This window comes from Topomyia yanbarensis, chromosome 3 (assembly GCF_030247195.1).
Source record: "Topomyia yanbarensis strain Yona2022 chromosome 3, ASM3024719v1, whole genome shotgun sequence".
NCBI lineage: Eukaryota > Metazoa > Arthropoda > Insecta > Diptera > Culicidae > Topomyia > Topomyia yanbarensis.
Window position 1 is genome coordinate 37,076,131 of NC_080672.1, and position 17,797 is coordinate 37,093,927.

Below are 17,797 nucleotides of genomic sequence, written 5' to 3' on the forward strand. Positions count from 1 at the left end.
TCCGAATGCTATACCTGTTAATCTGTAATGAAATAGTAGAACTTCTTTTCAAATTGATGGATTAATGTTTACCATTTCGAAAAAATGTTATCAAGAAATGTTAAATTTGCTGTTCAGTAATAACCTGAATCATACCCTAGTAACAATGGAAGTTTTATAACGCTCTTGAAGCCATTTTTAAAACATATAAAGCACTTGTAGTGTGCTACAAAACTAGAAATACTACTTGGGTAAATATCCCAAATTTATTTTCAGAAATCGTTATGAAAACGATTATTCTTATATAAATGACTGAACCACTAGGAGGTCAATAACAGTATCTTTCTACCGAAAAAATCAGTCTAGAAACTGTAGAGCATCCACCAGGTTGAAGCACTTCAGCAAAGTATTCATTCACTGGTTTCCTGTTTCCACATCGGAAGTCACGACAGAATACGAGATACGCTTTAAACAAATATGGCATGACAAATCCATGTGAAATGTCTCGTGCATGCATACTTGCCAGTAGTGATGTTGACACATGCCTTTTTTCCTATTAGCGGATATTTTGTAACTGCGACCACTAATCAAATTCTCTTTTGTTGCTGTTTGCTATACACTGAAGTCTTTTTTACGCGGGTTTTTTACGCTTTTTTAAGGCGGATTTTTGAATTATGCGGTTTTTTATGCGCCCGTATTTCCCGCGTAAAAATTCTGAGGATGCAGAATATATAACAGTATAAAAAATTGCCCAAATCCGTTGTAGTTGAAATCGAATAATTTATTTATTCACATGTGTCGTCTCAGCCGTGTACTCCATTATGAATGTAACTGAGGATCCGTTTGGGACAGGCAAGCCATATATCCGAAGACTACTCATCATAACACACAGAAGTAATTCTTCACCAGCTTAAACGATAATTTCACATATATTTTTAGTTGGGAGTATGGTTGCATATGGGATGATGGAGCCACTGACATATGCGCAAGTATACGGGGGACAGACCACTAGTGTAAGATTGTTCCCAAACATGCAGAATAACCCACTTACAAATGACCGTTTATAATACAGGCGCAGCTAGAGTTCTGACCAAATGAACGGAACGATCTTTTTAGGGGGAATTTCCTCATAGTGTTATGGGTACCGTGTCATAGCGTAGGAGGTCATAACGTCCGAAGTCACCCATTGTGCGTCATAATGTCCCGGACGTTACGACACACATTCGATTTCGGATCTTATGTCAGAGTCGCTATCCTGGACACTGTGACGCACCTATAGGTTCGGATATTGTGACGCATAAGAACTGCGTCATATTGTCCCAGGTCATATCGTCTCAAAATTATATGCGTCATAATGTCCGGGACATTGTGACGCACAATAGTACGTCGTAAGGTTCAAAAATAATTGTACGTCTTAAAGTCTTCAATCATCCACAAAGCCCGAAAGTAGTCCTGCGTCACAATGTCCGGGATCTTATGACACACAATGATACTAGGATATCATGACGCAGAGGAATTGCGTCTCATTAAGGCCGGGATAATATGACGCACTCATTGTTTTGAATTTTCTAACGCGTCGGAAGGGTGCGTCAATATGTCTGGGATAATATGGCACACCAGGCTGTGTCATAATATCCGAAAGCGGCTGTGCGTCATTAGGTCCCGGACTTTGTGACGCACATTTGTTTTCGGATCATATGACGCACCCCTTGTGCGTCGCAATGTCCCGGACGTTATGACGCACGTTCGATTTCGGATCTTATGTCGCAGTCGATTTCGTAGACATTGTATGATCTGGGACGCTATGACGCAGTACCTGTGCGTCAAAATATCCGAAACACTGAGTGCGTCATATTATCCCGGACTTTATGACGCAATACCTCTGCCTCATAACATCCTAATATCAGTGCGCGTCATAAGGTCCCGGAAATTATGACGCAAGACTACTTTCGGGCGACACAAGAATTACCTCGGATGTTATGACGCATTCTTGCGTTCGGATCTTATCACACTCTTGTACGTCTTAATATCCCGGACATTATGACGTTCACTGTTTTGGGACGTTATTACGCAATGTCTATGCGTCATAATATCCGACGCTATGAATGCGTCACGGTGTCCAAGATGTCTATTGCAACATAAAATCCTAAAACGACAGTGCGTCATAACGTCCGCGATATTGCGATGCACAACGGGTGTGTCATACATTACGAGAACGGATGTGCGTCACAATATCCCGGACTAAATGGAGCACACTTATTTTCGGATTTTATGACGCACCCTTTGTACGTCACAATGTCCCAGACGTTATGACGCACGCACTTTTGAAACGTTATGACCGGACGTTATAACGCAGTGCCTGTGCCTCATAATATCCAATACTATGAGTGCGTCATATCATCCCGGACTTTGACACAATACCTCTGCGTAATTATATCCAAGTATCGGTGTGCGTCACAAGATCCCGGACAATATGACGCAGCACCTCTTCCGGAAGTTGTGACGCAAGAATGGTTTCGGTACTTTTGACGTATTATTGTTTTCGGGTGTTATGACGCACGCTTGTGCGTCATAATGTCCCGGACTTTGTGACGCACTACTCTTCGAACGTAATGACCTCGGACGTTACGACACGGTGCCAGTGTTATACCTTTTTGTCTGCGATATCGCTTCCTTAGAAGAAATGATGCAGTATGCAACTTATTGGCAGAGTATATGTTCCGGTGCCTCAGGTTCGTAGTTACAGAATCGATCATTGTCATTGTTATACGTAAGTCTTTTCGTTTTAGATCACTTGGTATTTGGCTGAATTGCTTAGCTTGTCGAGTACCTAATGTGTTACGTCAGTCGTTTGGAAGTTGGTCTCTGGCTAAGTTGTCAGCCATATCGTTACCAACGATTTCTTGTTATTAAGTTATTGTAAACATGTGATGCTCTCCCGAGTAATTTTCATCCTTCATTGAAGATTGCAGTTTTTACGGGTCTGTAGTTTCTGAGCAGATATAGATTAGAGTGGGGTCAAGTGGGTCAGTTTTTTTGGCGAGCTTGTGAGATGGTATTTTTGCACTGATTTTGACAAGCAAGCACTAGTTGGAAAGGTTATACATCTGGCAACGTTTTGTCAATAATGGTTTTATGCCTATCTAAAAGCTAAGGTACTTTTTTCAAGCTAAGGTGCTTTTTTCGAGGTTTTTGTAGAATCTGGGGGTACGATAGATCGTTATGTTTGAGGTAAAATAACACAATGTACACACCTAGAACATCAGAGGTTCAATTTGTATTTAAAAAGTAGATTGCAGATTATTTAAAAACTAATAACGCAAATAATAAATGCAATGTCAATTCAGGTAAGAAAATGAGGAAGTGACGAATGTTGTGAAAAATCATGAAACCACGGAAAGAAATGATGAAAAAACAGGTTTTTTCTGCAGCTGCGTCTGGTTTTGTACTTGCAAATGCCTTCTTCGGTACCCTAGTCGTTGCTAGAGTGTGGAATTGAAGTTGTGCATTCCGGCTCACGTGGTTGATTAGCTGTGCGACGATCACCCTTGCGCTTCGGAGCATTTTTTTGGATTTCTATTCCTTCTCTTTTTCGATCATGTGTTTTGCTTTTCTCATATAAAGGATATTCAATCACTCTAAAAATCAACTTCACGTGAATTTGTATATCTTTGGGTTTATGGTATTGTTACATGTACCACCTATCCACTGATCTGCCACAGAAATTTTTGAGAATTTCAATTTCAATGCAGTTTCCAGCGACGCAAGTTTGAAAGATATTATCTAATAAAATTTAATGTGTTTTTTTTGGATTTCCAATTTCATAAACCTTTTTATTGCCAATTTTTATAACGCAATACTTTCAAATTTAATTGAATCATTATTTTCATGTTTTTTTTAAAACAAACTGATTAAAATTATTAAAATTATCGATATACCTGCAGAATTTTATGAGGATGAAAACAAATAATTAGCATTGAACAAATTTTGTTGATTCCGTGCAGCATTTATATTGTTGTTGTGTGTTTCATGGGTTTATCAATCTTCACGGTTTCCCCTAAGTTTCTGAGTTTTTCAATAAGATTACACAGCTGTATATGTCATCCTTTATTTTTCTATGCAGTCCAGATTGAATAATCAACCTATACTAAATACTCAAACTGACAAAGTCCTACCCTTGACAAAAGAAAAATGCGATCAAACACAATGTTACTCCCCCGTTACGTTTGGCTAGCTGTACCACCATCCGCTAGTCCTTTAACCATATACACTGCAGACAGACACATTACCATCATTGTCACCCATTTCTCAAACTAATCACTAATTTCTTAACTACCGAAACTTATTAACCTATAACGCTGTAACCTGCGGAACAAATTACATTCCAGGTCCCCTACTGTGCCCAACTGGTGAGCAATTCCGCGTGTTGTGTGCATCGGTAAAAAATCACTCTTTAACTACACTTACATTCGTTTTTCTACTTATGAGTTGGTATCTCTTTTGGTTCTATATATACTTTCATCTTTCTTTGGTTGTTCGGCCAAATGTTGTGTTCGGTTCTCGATACTGTGCTTTTAAGTTTCGAATTACGTATCCACCCTTCCGCTACCCACCCCGGGTGAAGCTGTTGTCCATCGGACACAGTTCCATCCGGAACGGCGCGGGAGGGTTCCTTTAGTTGTTTACCTTCGGTTCTATTCCTGTTCTCTCACAAAATCACACCTCTATTTCCACCTTACATTTATGCTCATATCGAACAGTTCTTGTAATTTTCTAGCAATATTTACAATCTAACTTCACTTTCTTGTACACATTGGAAATGATGTAAATAGTTATTTTTCTTTCTACTGTATTACCTTCGTTCTATATTCAAGACGTACAATAAAGCGAGTTGTACAGATGTAATTTTAACGGATCACATTTTCTAACTCATTTTGTCGTTAGCGCACTCTTGTCACGAAAACCTTCTGGAAGCAGGGAACTTTTTTCTTGATCAAGTGCACCTTCAAAAACACTTTTTATCCTAGCGAAACCTGCATTTCATCCCAACTACACTGGTTACGATTTTTTGGTTTCGTTCACTTAGCGGATCAGTTCGGAACAGTTGTTCAGTTTCTTAAGTTCGATTTATTTTTGGTTTTCCAATTAAATTATTTTACTTCAAACAGATCCATCAGTCATCTATCCGCCAAATACGCTTCCTGAACAAACAACCAATAGTTTAGCAAATTCTTACTCACTTTTCAATTTGTTAATCTAAGCACCAGCACTAGACACGAGCACCCGTTTTGATTCGAGTGCGAAACCAAAAGTTATTTTCCCTCCAGGCTTGAATAGTTTGATTTTCCTTGGCATGTTCGAAGAAATCTCTTGCTAAACGTTTTTCAGTCTGTTACCGTTTCTGTTCGATTCCTGAGTTTTCTTTTTATTCTGATCTAACTCAGCTAAATAGATTAACGAAGAAGGTTCCAGTGCAGAACACACCAGGTTCCCCCCACACGAGTGATCAGAGTTACCAATCATCGAATTCATCCCAGACACGTCATACCAAACTTTCCCCAAATGAGAAAATTTCAATCATTTTCAATCGGTGGAATAGCTTATAGCCCTTTCCTACAGTAAAACAAAATAACCCTTAACCATCCTTGTTTCGTTGTCGTTGTCAATCACACACACAGCACATAGCATTTCCCTCGAAACCTCTTGACATCTCCCCTTCGATCCGGTTATTTAACTCTTATTTATGTCTCCCGTTACATTTTTGTTCAGTTCTAGTTTTATAGCGTATTTTCTGTTTCCTTTGTATTAGGTAGAAAGTAGTTTAGTGTGTAGTAGATTTTATTTAGTACTTGCATGCTTGTAAATAGAAGAAGAAAAATCGCTGGCACCTTCGTTAACAAAGATTGCCTCCTATAGCATAAAACTAATTTAAATTAACATCTTCAAAGCATATCACTAGTAACTGAAACAGCAATTAAACGTTCGTTGTATTCACTGTTGTATAATCGGTGCATAGGGAAAAGCAATGTTTCGAAGTTAGTAGCAAACGAAATTATTGATGTTCTTCTCACAACGCACAAACGACCGTCGCACTGTACAAAAAATAAATCAACACACCCCGCAAGAGTGATTAGTACTTCTTTCTATTGGTTAAACGATTTAAATTTGTTTTATGTAGAATCTGGTGGCGAGGAAGATGGAATGCACAACCGGAAACAGTGGAAAAATCAAAGTATTTGCAGGATCACAGAGGTTTGCAGAGGTAATTAATGATGCGTCTCCATTTATGTATTGCACAGGAAGGTATATATACCGCGCTATCTAATAGAAATGAAAGAATGGTCAAACCGCTGTAAGTTCGTAATTTTTTTCAGAAATTTCACAGCACAAATCGCAGTAATATTCCGGTAAATGTTAGACAAAATGAGGAAACCTAATTCTAGAGTTTTATTCAACGCGTCATATCTAACAATGAGAGGCTCTCTTTGTTTACTTTCTCTTTCGATTTTTACGGTGTCACTATACTACCTATGATCGCAATTCAGAGAAAGATTTATGCAGGATCAAAGAGAAAAAGATGGGCTATATTTGTATATTAATTGTTTTCAGGAAGAGGTAGATGAGGGACATATAGAGAAGATCGCGATTTTCCATTACAGATGCGCATCCAACGTGTAATGATTCGACATGATCCGGAACATAACACGAATGAAATCACTACCCACATCCATCTCCTTAAACCGAGATGACGTCGACACCTTCGGGATAGTAGAGTGTAGCCAGCGATTAATCTCCCCGTTGCTCCATGAGGTCTGTCTACTTTCGAGTGTCCTCTGGCGAGATATACGGAAAAAATCGTTGTAGCAGGTTAATCTTTCGTAAGGCGTCCTTTTTAGCTAAGGAATCCACCTTCTTATGGCCCGGAATGGAGCAATGCGAGTGGACTAAGGTAATCAGGTATGATTCATTAGATTTTAGTATTTTCCCAATTAAATGCGGGGAATGCTCTATTGATTTCGTCGAGTGAATAGCCTTAATAGAACTACGGTTGTCCGAAATGATGAAGTAATGATTTGTGGGCAAATATCAATGATCCCAAGGGACTGAAGCAGGATCATTGAGTTTGAATGAAACGGTGATAGTTTCAATTCTTTCCTTAATGTTCTCAGCAGGGCGAAAGCAGAAATACCCGTACTCTTTCACCGACAATATTGTTGTTGGGTACAACCTAATCAGCTGATCCTTTGTTTGGCATTTCTGTTTTAGATACCTAATATGGCATCCTCAGGTACCTTTACAGTCGAACCAGACCCCGAGATATTTAAACGTTTAAACCTGAGCAATAGTTTGACGCATCGATAGAAGCTGTAGCTGCGCTGGTTCCCGCTTCCTTGAAAATGTGACTAGCGCAGTTTTCTCAGTCGAGAATTCGATACCCAGCTGGATAGCCTTAGCTGATGAATTATCCAAGGTATCTTGCAATGGTCCTTGCAGATCGACAGCATTGGGTCTTATAACAGAGACCACTCCGTTAACCGCAAGTTACCTTAGCATGCAAGAATTGACAAGACATTCGTTAATGTCATTCACGCAAGGCAATTGTTCGTCCCTTTGCCTTTGCGGAAGCCAAATTGTGTATATGACAGTAGGCCATTTGTTTCGACCCAACTGTTGGGACGAAACAAGATCATTTTCTCAAACAACTTCCGGATGCAGGACAGCATCTCAATCGGTCGATACGAATTGTGGTCGAAGTCTGATTTTCCCGGTATTGGAATGGCGAGCGAAAGAAATCAAAAACCGCCTTTTCGCGGTGTCAGGTAAATTCTTCAACAAGTTAAATTTGATTCTATCCAACCCTGCAGCATTATAGCTGCATGACAAAAGTGCAAGTATAAATTCCACTAACGAAAACGGTGATTCGTTCGCGATATCGTGAGGGGACGCGACGCGGTAGGTCTTCTGGGCCGGCACAGAGTCCGGGCGGACTTTTGTGGTAAAATCGAATATCCAGCGGTAGAAGTATTCTATGCCTTCGTTGGTATTGTTTCGGTTATGCATACGTCGGGCAGTGCCCCAAAGAGTACTCGTCGATGTTTCTCTCGTCAACTCGTCGACGAACCAGCACCAATAATTGCGTTTTTGGCTTTGATTAGACTTTTCATTTTTGTTTACAATTCTGCTTACTTCATCAAGCTGTCGAGCGTTCCAACCTTCAGGAATTCTTTATGCAATTTATTGTATAAATTATGTCCCTTAAGGAAAAGCTTTTGGCCTTTACAAGGAATCTCAGGTGAGAAAATATTCTTCCTTTTCCTATAGCTTCTAGTCACAGTAGAAAATGTTCCTTCTTGGGGATCATCAAAGTCGCACTCGTCCTGAGATTTTGTCAAGAGATCGAAAGGCCTTTGGCATTTCTGTGAAAGAGTGCTTAGAGCGTCCCTCAAGCGAACGCTTCAATTTCTCCTCACGCTGTTTGTACGCGAGATATGTCGAGAGCTCATGCGAACTCCCCTCATAGTAAGGATAATGTACAGCATTCCCACCACAAGAATCATCGCCATAATTCCCTCCGCACTTGCCACACCGAGCCTTGTTACTACATTAGGAGGCTGTGTGACCTAATTGATTGCATTTAGTGCAATTCATGGTCCGTGATATTAAAAGGGGACCGGACAACGAAACTTTGTCGAAGAGGACGTAATTTTGCTAAACAAATCGGGCGAAAGTCAACCGATACGAGTCCAAATGGACATTGATTTTTTCCCGTCCTGTGGGAGTGATCCTGAATGCAATCACTAACAGTCTTTGCTGACTGGAGCAAATCTTTGGAACAGCCAATCCCGTGCCTCAGTAGATCCAAACAGGAGGTCAAACTCGAATCGGTTACGACGCCATCTACTTCTATTTTATTGACGGGCAGATACACAGAACTCCGTCGTAAGTGTTTTGTCTCCAGCAATGACATTTGCTTGTTTTATATGGGATACCACAAGCCTGAGCTTATATGGGCAGAATTTGGAAAATTCGGTCACGGCCGAATATTGTTCCGTCAAGTTTTTCGAAATCTTTAATAGATTTAATGCGTTATTTCTGGGCCGGAAAAAAAATCACTTACGGTGCAGCCAAATTCAAACGGGGCATCAGAGTCTTTAATGTCAAATCTTGTTCGACATCAATTTCACCCAGTTTACACACGTTTCTGTATTTCACGTCTTTGTTTTACTCGCACAAATGAATGCGCAATAGCCATATACGGACAGCAGCGACGCGGCATTTCACTCGATACACGTTCCCCTCAATAGTCGACCTCTAGTGGTCTAGATCGAGGGGAGTCCATAGCCCCGTGTAGTAGCAATGTTAGCGGGACTCGACGGTGCTTATTGCTGATGGTTGCAGAGTCAGGGAAACCAACATATGGATTCGGATCAGTTATAAAGAAACATTCCAAAACAATATCACCTTTTTACTCATCAGCTCTTGGATAAATTTCTCTTTCGTACTGATATGTATGGAACGCCGGATCAATCGTTCCATTTTGAGAAAAGCCAAACATCCTTGGTTGTCGTCTTTCAACACCATGGGTTCTTGTTGGTATTCTCCGAAATTTACCAACAGCCGTCTGATTGGGTAAATTCAATCAAATTTCTTTCTAGGATTCTTTGTATCTACTTTACTCACAATTGTCTCGTAGTGCTAAATAACGGGTCGCATGCAGACGATTTAATAATTTTGTAACACTGAAAAAGGCATGCAACGTAGTTTCCGGTGCAATTACGACCGGAAGAATGACTGTTGCTTACTTAACGTCTATTCTCTTCCCCATTGAATACTTTCCGGCTGTCATCTTCTGCCGAGTGGCGATCCCCTGTGGTAAATAACCTTCATTCTATCAGGCATAGTGTGCTAAGTTCGCAGCAGATAGTAATCCATTCTAGACAAACATGTCAAAAGGTCCTAAGTTCAAATGGGACTTTCCCTTTGTTTACTTTCTCTTCCACTAATAACTCAGCCGTTTTTCGTTTGCTTCCATAATATCCTAGTCGAAATCAGTCTTTCACTATATATGAAAAAGATTTATGATGACGCTGTAATAAAAGAAAGAGAATGTAATATGCGGATTGCTCAGACCGTTTTTGCTTGACCACGAAACTAAGTCAGGTTGGCACCCCAACCGCTGTCAATTCATACTTTTTGACAGTTGGGGTTAGAACCTGGTTCAGTTTCGTTTCGCAAGAAAACGGCGTTAAGAAGAGCGTTTTTATTTGATCGTATGCTGTATTGAAATCCACAACATAGTTTAATGAGACACATTTTTAGGTAATTTTTTCGAAAGTCTTATATGGAAATTTCACGAAAATAACTGCAAGCTACGATGGAGACGCATAATTATTCTGTACAACTACAACCGATAGCATTCCATATTCCTCGCCGCAAACAACTGTTTTGAGTCAATGCTCTTTTGATTCAAGGCGAGTTCTGACCCAATGAAAAACAGTATCAAAACCTAAACCATTGTACAAAAAAACCGAAAAATTACATGTTTTAATTTTCACTCTCTTCTCTTCACATCCATTTTTGCGTTCAACCACACCACACTGCGAATATCACACCAATTTCTCCCACCACCAAACAACAACGATACGCAAACACATCCACCAAAATAAAAAAAATAAAAATTACCAAAACACCCAACACTGCTATCAACATTACACGGTGAACTCGCACAACCGAACGTGAACCCTTCATCATGATGCCGGTTTGCATCATCCTGCGCAGGACGGTAAGATCACCTGCCGTTACGATGATCATTGTGTTGACGATGAACTACGAAAGATTGAAGAGCCTCCTGCAAATGATAGTGTTAAGAGTAGTCTTTCTAATGATAAACCATCGCAAACAACGACCCCAAAGACATCACCACAATCATCACCCCAGCCAGCAGCAGTCAACAGCGACAGGGACAGTGCAACAGCGACGATCCCACCTACGGGTTCAACCTCAGAACAATCAATCCCATCAAGCAGCACTGCAACCGCAGCGATACCAAAGCCAAGTTCAACTTTCGTCACTTCTGCTACTCAGCAACACCACCAACAGCAGGACGACGTCACGTCCGCACAACCTCCACCAACAGAGCACCATCAATCGCAGAAGTCACGCACTCGAAGTTCGGCTAACGCAGCAAAGAAGCTTCTCAAACGGTCGCTACCAACCGGTGCTGATGGGCGATTCGACACCACATCGTCTTCAGCACCTCTCCGAAGGTATATTGGTAACTAAGTTCATCAAGAGCAGTGAGTACACCCACAGCAGCGGGACGGTGATGACCTAACCCATCACCCAAGATCAACCCCCGCCAATCACAATTCATACCATCAATCACCCAAACCATTGTTTCAGCTCTCTCGAATCAAATACTTTCTTTCTCCACTGTAGGAAAAACCGAATCTCTCTAAATATTATGAGAAAAAACAGCTAATCTTACTGTAGTTATGTGTACATTGTTTTGTAATTTACTAGCGGCTGAACAAATTTAAAGGTAACCCAAACCACATACATAGGGAGTTTTAATCAAAAACGAAATGAGAGTTAGAAAGTTCAAATTCCTGAAGTTTTAATCTTTACGCGAAACAACAAACCAACAATGACAAATAACGCAAAAGCGCCCAAAATTACCAACAAAAACTCTATACCAAAATCAATCCAAAATGTATGTCGTTTAATCTCTCTTTATCTATTCCGTTTCCCTTTCTCTCTATATATACATCTTTCTTCTGAGGCAAGCGCATCATATAAAAACTAAAGAAAAAAAAACCAACGGCTCAGTCAAACACATATTAAACCCATTTCGCTCGTTTTTCGATGCCCGTTTTAAAACGTAGTCACCAGTGACAGCAGAAAAACCAAAAAAACAAACAAATAGTTTATTTTTGCAGAAGCGATAAAACTAGCAATCAGTGAAAATTTTGGTGATACCTACCTTTTGAGATGGACGTTTTCTGGGCGGGAATAAAGTATATACGTATGCAGAAAACGTGCGAGGTTATGTTAGAAACCAATATTTTGAATTTTCGAAAATAACATCAAAATCGCAGCCAACTTCAGACTGCTTGTGATATAGATGGAAACTGACAAGCGAAATAAATCCACGGCGCAGGGCTCTCCGCGCAACGAACGTCATTGTTCCTTAACCTCCACGTTTTTCTGCACTGTTCAAACGGTCGTTCGACGCTATATACTTTAGCCTACTCGGATAACAAAACCCCGCTCTCGAAATGCGCAGAAAAATACATTCCTATAAGAAGCAGACAACATAAAACTTACACAGTTCACCTGCAGCTGAAAGTATTACAGAATGAAGGCAAAACATGGTTACAACTGTAAATAGTAGTTGAGTAATATAAAACCTTACTGTGTTTTGAAAAAATAACTGGGAATTGTCCTTGTTTGTATAATTTGATTATTTATTGCACTCGACACTAAACACGATACAAACTAACACAGAATCGAACGATTGTTTTCAACGAAACAGATCAATATTATGGAAGGGTACGAACAAAAATACACACAAAATGGAAACGAGATCAATGAAGAACAAAATCGAGCGCAATCGCTATAATATTCTTTTAACACGACCACCCCGTCGATTGTCACCATTCTAGTCAATTTCAGTTTATGTTAAGTGTAACTTATTTATTACCAGTCTCTTCCCGGTACCAAATCGTTCTAATTATTCTAATTTTTATTCTGTTAGGAAAACACAAAAGAAAAAAAAACACAAAAAAAACATGCAACAATCAAACATTCGCTAGAGGAAGAAATGAAAGTATTCTGAGTAAGTAGAAAAGTGCATTTTAAGTTTGCCGTTTCAAACAGTTGAGAGAACGAAATCTGCTAGTGTAAAACAAACAATCAACATAGTAACAATTAACGAAACAATTGCAATGACTGTCTGGAATCCCCGCGAAACGAAACACAATAAAAACTAATAAAGCAAATCCAATATGTCGATTTTTTTTTTGATAAGGTCGCAGCAGGCGATGGAAGCGCGGGATGATAACCGAACGGAGGGAAGAAGTTTTTACAACAGAAACGCGAATAAACAAAACCGCAAAATAGGGCAAGAAAGAAAAGAAATATTAGTTCCTTCTGTCTAATGTACCACAATAATAATGTAAATTTGTACTGGTTAGCTGGTAGTTTTAGCATTGTATAGAATCTAATGAAGAGAAAAGTTGAGAGAAAATGCTTATAAGTGTACTCTAGTGCTCGCGCAGTATTTGTTTCTAGTAATGTGGTTATAATTTATTAAAACACTAACCGACTACTGCTGTATTAAACCGATCATAGTTGAGTCGAGCAGGATTGTAAAAATAAAACAAGAGTCTAAACAAGTCAACTCAATTTAGTCGAGTTCACTCTCCATAGAATTAGTTTGCAACACAGCCGTGAGTGCGTGTGTGTCACGCTTTTCCCCAGTTGCGTTATTGTGTGTGTGTAAATAGTGTACACAAGCTAGCGTTATAATGTTAGTTATCTTTTTAATTATTTCGGCGATTAGCATTGAATAACACACTGACACGGGAAAAAAAACCACAAACTTACATTTAAACGCGTAAGTGAAAATGCTCTCTTTCTTCAGACTGCATTCGAGAATACTCTCCTAAGTTTTCGGCCTTTTGATGATGATAATGATGGGAATAGAATTAGCGTTGTATTTAGTAAACAAATGAAAATAATAAGAGAAGAAATTAAATGCATACAATAAAATGAACTAAAAAATTGACTTAAAATATATCGTAGGAACAGAGAAATAAATTATCAGCTGTCCTGTAACTATTACTAGTTAAGTTTCTAATCCTAGCGAGTATAAAGAAATTCCTGTAAATATTAGTTAATAAATAAAAAATTACAAAAACAAAAACATTAGAAACTGAGCAGAACAGAAGATTGAGTTAAAAGTTTGAATGCAGCATAGAAAGAAACGGGAAAAAATTACTTCGGCAAAGAAAATCAAATCGATTCGTTAGTACAGAAGCAGACAAAAGCAAACATTATGAACAAAAAGGTACAGTGTATAGTGTTTAGAAAATTGTAATTTTATTTGGTCTTTATATTTATATTAAATATATATTTTAACAATTTCTTTTAATAAAAACAAGCCAATTAAATGAACAATTATCCAACGAAACAGACTGATTTTTTTTAAATGACAAACACTGATATCCACACACATACTCACACACTGTCCTTGAAATGATTTGTTTTATCTTTGTCCTCTTTATATCTATCTCGTCGTCTTATGTTCAACACCCCGTTATATTTCAGTTTTTGAACCATCAAGCAGCTTATTCTGTTTCGCCGTCGATGGGTACCAAGTTGCGACCGAATCAGCACCGGAAACTTTCCATGTTAAATAAATCATAAAGAACCCAGTGGATAGGAAAATTCAAGAATAGGTATGATAGTCCAACATTCGTTGTTGCTAAAAACGACAGGGACTACTCGACAAGAATCAAGGAGTCGTTGCGTTGTAGGAAAGAGAATGCGCAAGATATGCCTTGGTTGGAATACGATTTATTCAGAGCTTACGTAATTCTTTCAAGAACGCAACTCGTTTTTGATAGCCATGAAATATTTTCGAACGTTTTTCTAGAGTTTGGAAGCACTGTGCAACTTTTGTCATCTTACAAGGTGTCGAAAAATATGTGTCCCACATCAAATTCCATCACGGAAGAAACACTGTAGAGAATTACCCAGTGGATCAAACTTCCAGACAATAAAAATTAGCGAAGACTGCATATCAACTCTGTCTTGAATCTAGAGACAGTAACAGCAACGCCACTTGCGGATAAAGGTGGTACTTCCCATAGTGATGCACAGACACACATATACACTTTTACATTGATGTCGTTTTTGCTTGAAGCGAAACTGAGTCAGTTTCTAACCCCAACTGCTATCAAAATGTATGAACTGACAGCGGTTCGGGTTAGAACCTGACTCGGTTTCGGGCTCAAGCGAAAACGCCATAAGCTTCCTACCTTCCTCCAATAGAGGCGCTGTATCCTCTGTTGCTTCTCGTTTGTACGGGGGAAGGAAAGATATAAGTCTTCTTAATTGTTGTCTTCGCTATTAGCAAGTGTTTGGCATATTTATTTCTTTCAACTTCAATACCATAGCCGTACGCTTGTACCTTACGCTCAACTCCACTCATTAGATTCTGTACAACATCTGGGTGCAGCTTCTTCTGAACGGACACCCACTTTTTCTTCATGTTTCCGTAGTATCTGTTTCATAATTGCCCAGTATAATAATTTTCGATGGGTCTTAGTTCCAGTGCGTTTGGGGACTCGTGTCCTTGGGTATGAAAGTAACCCCCTTTGCTTCGTACCACTCCGGGACAGAATTGTGGAACGAAGCTAGATCCAGTCAGAAGATCGTAGGGCCCTCGTGTTGCTTTAACAGAGGAAGCAGACGATTCTGTAGAAACTGCTTGGGGTAGATCTCGCCGTTTACAGTCCCGGTAGTCATGAACGGCGTACTCCGTTTGCCAAATGAGCAGATCGCTTGCCGAATCATGTATTTATTGGCAAATTTTGAAAGTTTCTGCTTCCTTACTTCCTCCGGAACATCAAATATGTGGTGGGCGGTGAAGAACAGTAGCCCCGGAAGCTGCCGGAAGTCTGCCTTGACGGAAGTCTCATCATCCATAACCGAAGAATAGGTATTCCGCCTAACCACTTTCACTACACGCTTGTGATCCTGATCAGTAATAGAACATCCATTCTGACCGCATTTCTCATTCCGTTCGATGCTTAGAGTTTAATATGTAGTACCGTTTAATCGCACGACTCTCGCACACGACTGCACCATTCCGAGTTGTTTTCCGATGTTCCGGCGAGAAAGTTGAGGATTTTCCAGGTGCTTGCGTAAAATCAATTCGCGACATTACTTTTCGGGTGACACCATTTTTTCCAATTTTCGAAAAACTGACAGCAATAAAAATGCACTGTAAACAATGTACTCTAAACTACTTCTACCCAAGTTTTCAAGAGAAAATATCCAATGTGTTCATTTCTACAGCGTTTTTTTCCGTGATGCAATTTGATGTTGGACACCCTTCACATTTTTTGCTCAGGAGGGGTACGCGGTGAAAGGTCATGAAGCCTTACTTCTATATAGTCATTTTTTTTATATTCACGTGCATCTTAATCCCAACGTCATCACTTTCAACCACGTGCTTTAAGTTGTTTTGCAAAACAAATCGTTCAGCTTGTGCTAACGTGTCGAATGGTATTAATACTACACTGCGGAGATGAGGACATTGAAGGTACACAACTTCCGCAAGCCTAAGCTGCTACTTCACAAAAACTCGTATTGAACAATATTTAAAGTTAACGATCGCGGCGTTGTTTCGAAACAGAGGTTTTTCGTCGACTTTACTAATGATGGCAAGAAGAAATACAATGTTTCTCTTGTTCTTGAGGCAATGCACACTAGATTGAAGAAAGGCTTCGTTCACTTGGCTCGATTGTAGGTCTGACTTAGGAAAGTGGATCATTATAATACACGATGTTTGGAAATTGATTACGTTCGGTCAATCGCAGGAAAATCTTCGCTCTATTTATTGCGAATAACGTCGTTTGGGGACCATCCATAAATGACGTAGCACTATATGGGGGAGGGAGAGTTTTGTATTTTGTGATGATGTGTGATGACAGGGGGTAGGGGTCATGTCATACTACGTAACTTTTTTAAAGGGGAATAACTAACATAGTTCTTTATTTAAAAGAATGCGGGGACAATGGGGGAGAGCTTCCGTCAAGCTACGTAATTACCAGGGGGTATTTGGTGGTTTGTAACGAAATGCTACGGTGGGGGAAGGGGTGCTAAAAATCGCTCAAAAAATGCTACGTCATTTATGGATGATTCCTTGTCTGAGTTTCTATTTCTGGTGAATTGTCGACATTTTGTATTTTTTTATTTTGATTATAGAGGTTTTAACCTTAGGGTCATTCGCCTCTTTGTCGGGTTAGAGAAATCTCTTTAGAAAAATCTCTAACCCTATGTGCGGGGTTGGAATTTGAACCCAGGTGATCTGCGTACAAGGCAATCGATTTACCAACTACGCTATCTCCACCCCTGAATAAGCTATTGTATTATGAAATATGATACGAGAGAAATATGAAGATCACCATGACCATCAGCGCGGTCGAACAATTCGTGTGCTCCGACTCATATTTCAGATTTCCAGATTACTCGATTTTAGGCCACCATTCTCAAGTTTCCTTAAACGCCCGCCGCACACGCATCTTCCTTAATTACGCACTGCCAACGAGTTCAGGGTCTGCCCCGAAGTTGACAACCCCTTCCGGCCACTATGGTGGGCGAAACTTTTGCTGATCTCTCCTCCGGCATTCGCGCTACATGTCCAGCCAACTGGAGTCTGCCAAACAAGTGGTGGGATCACACGATATATTCCCAGAATTTGTCGTATGGTAAACATGTGGTCCGTCGTGGATCATTCATCTCAAAACCCGTTTTGGATTCAGCCAACGGGCGTAGTCAACTAAACAGAACACGGGAGAGTACCTTATAGGCGTCATCGTCGTTATACATCGACAGTTATTACACTCGAGTTTGCGGCCCTTCTTGTAAATAGGGTATATGGGGTCATCTAACCAATCCGAAATTCCGAAGCGATTTATTTTTCCACCCGAATCATCCCGATCACGCAGTGCATTGCTTTGTATATCCAGTCACTACCGACTTAAAGAAATTCTATCGTTTCCAAGAGTCTTACTGTTGCTCAGCT

At 39.8% G+C, this 17,797-nt stretch overlaps 1 protein-coding gene across 7 annotated transcripts in view; it reads left to right on the forward strand.

Annotated features, from left to right (window-relative positions):
- Positions 1-14,177, forward strand: part of LOC131690719 (protein kinase C-binding protein NELL2-like) — a 312,172-nt gene extending 297,995 nt beyond the window's left edge. For 5 of the 7 annotated variants that reach the window (XM_058976671.1, XM_058976669.1, XM_058976670.1 and 2 more), the window contains 2 exons: positions 4,368-4,417; positions 10,759-14,177. In XM_058976671.1, the coding sequence (XP_058832654.1) occupies positions 4,368-4,417; positions 10,759-11,314 (606 nt within the window). In that variant the 3' untranslated portion in view covers positions 11,315-14,177. The remainder of the gene's footprint in view (positions 1-4,367; positions 4,418-10,758) is intronic. The other 2 variants (XM_058976673.1, XM_058976674.1) reach the window with 2 other exon arrangements.
- Positions 14,178-17,797: the final 3,620 nt, after the last annotated feature.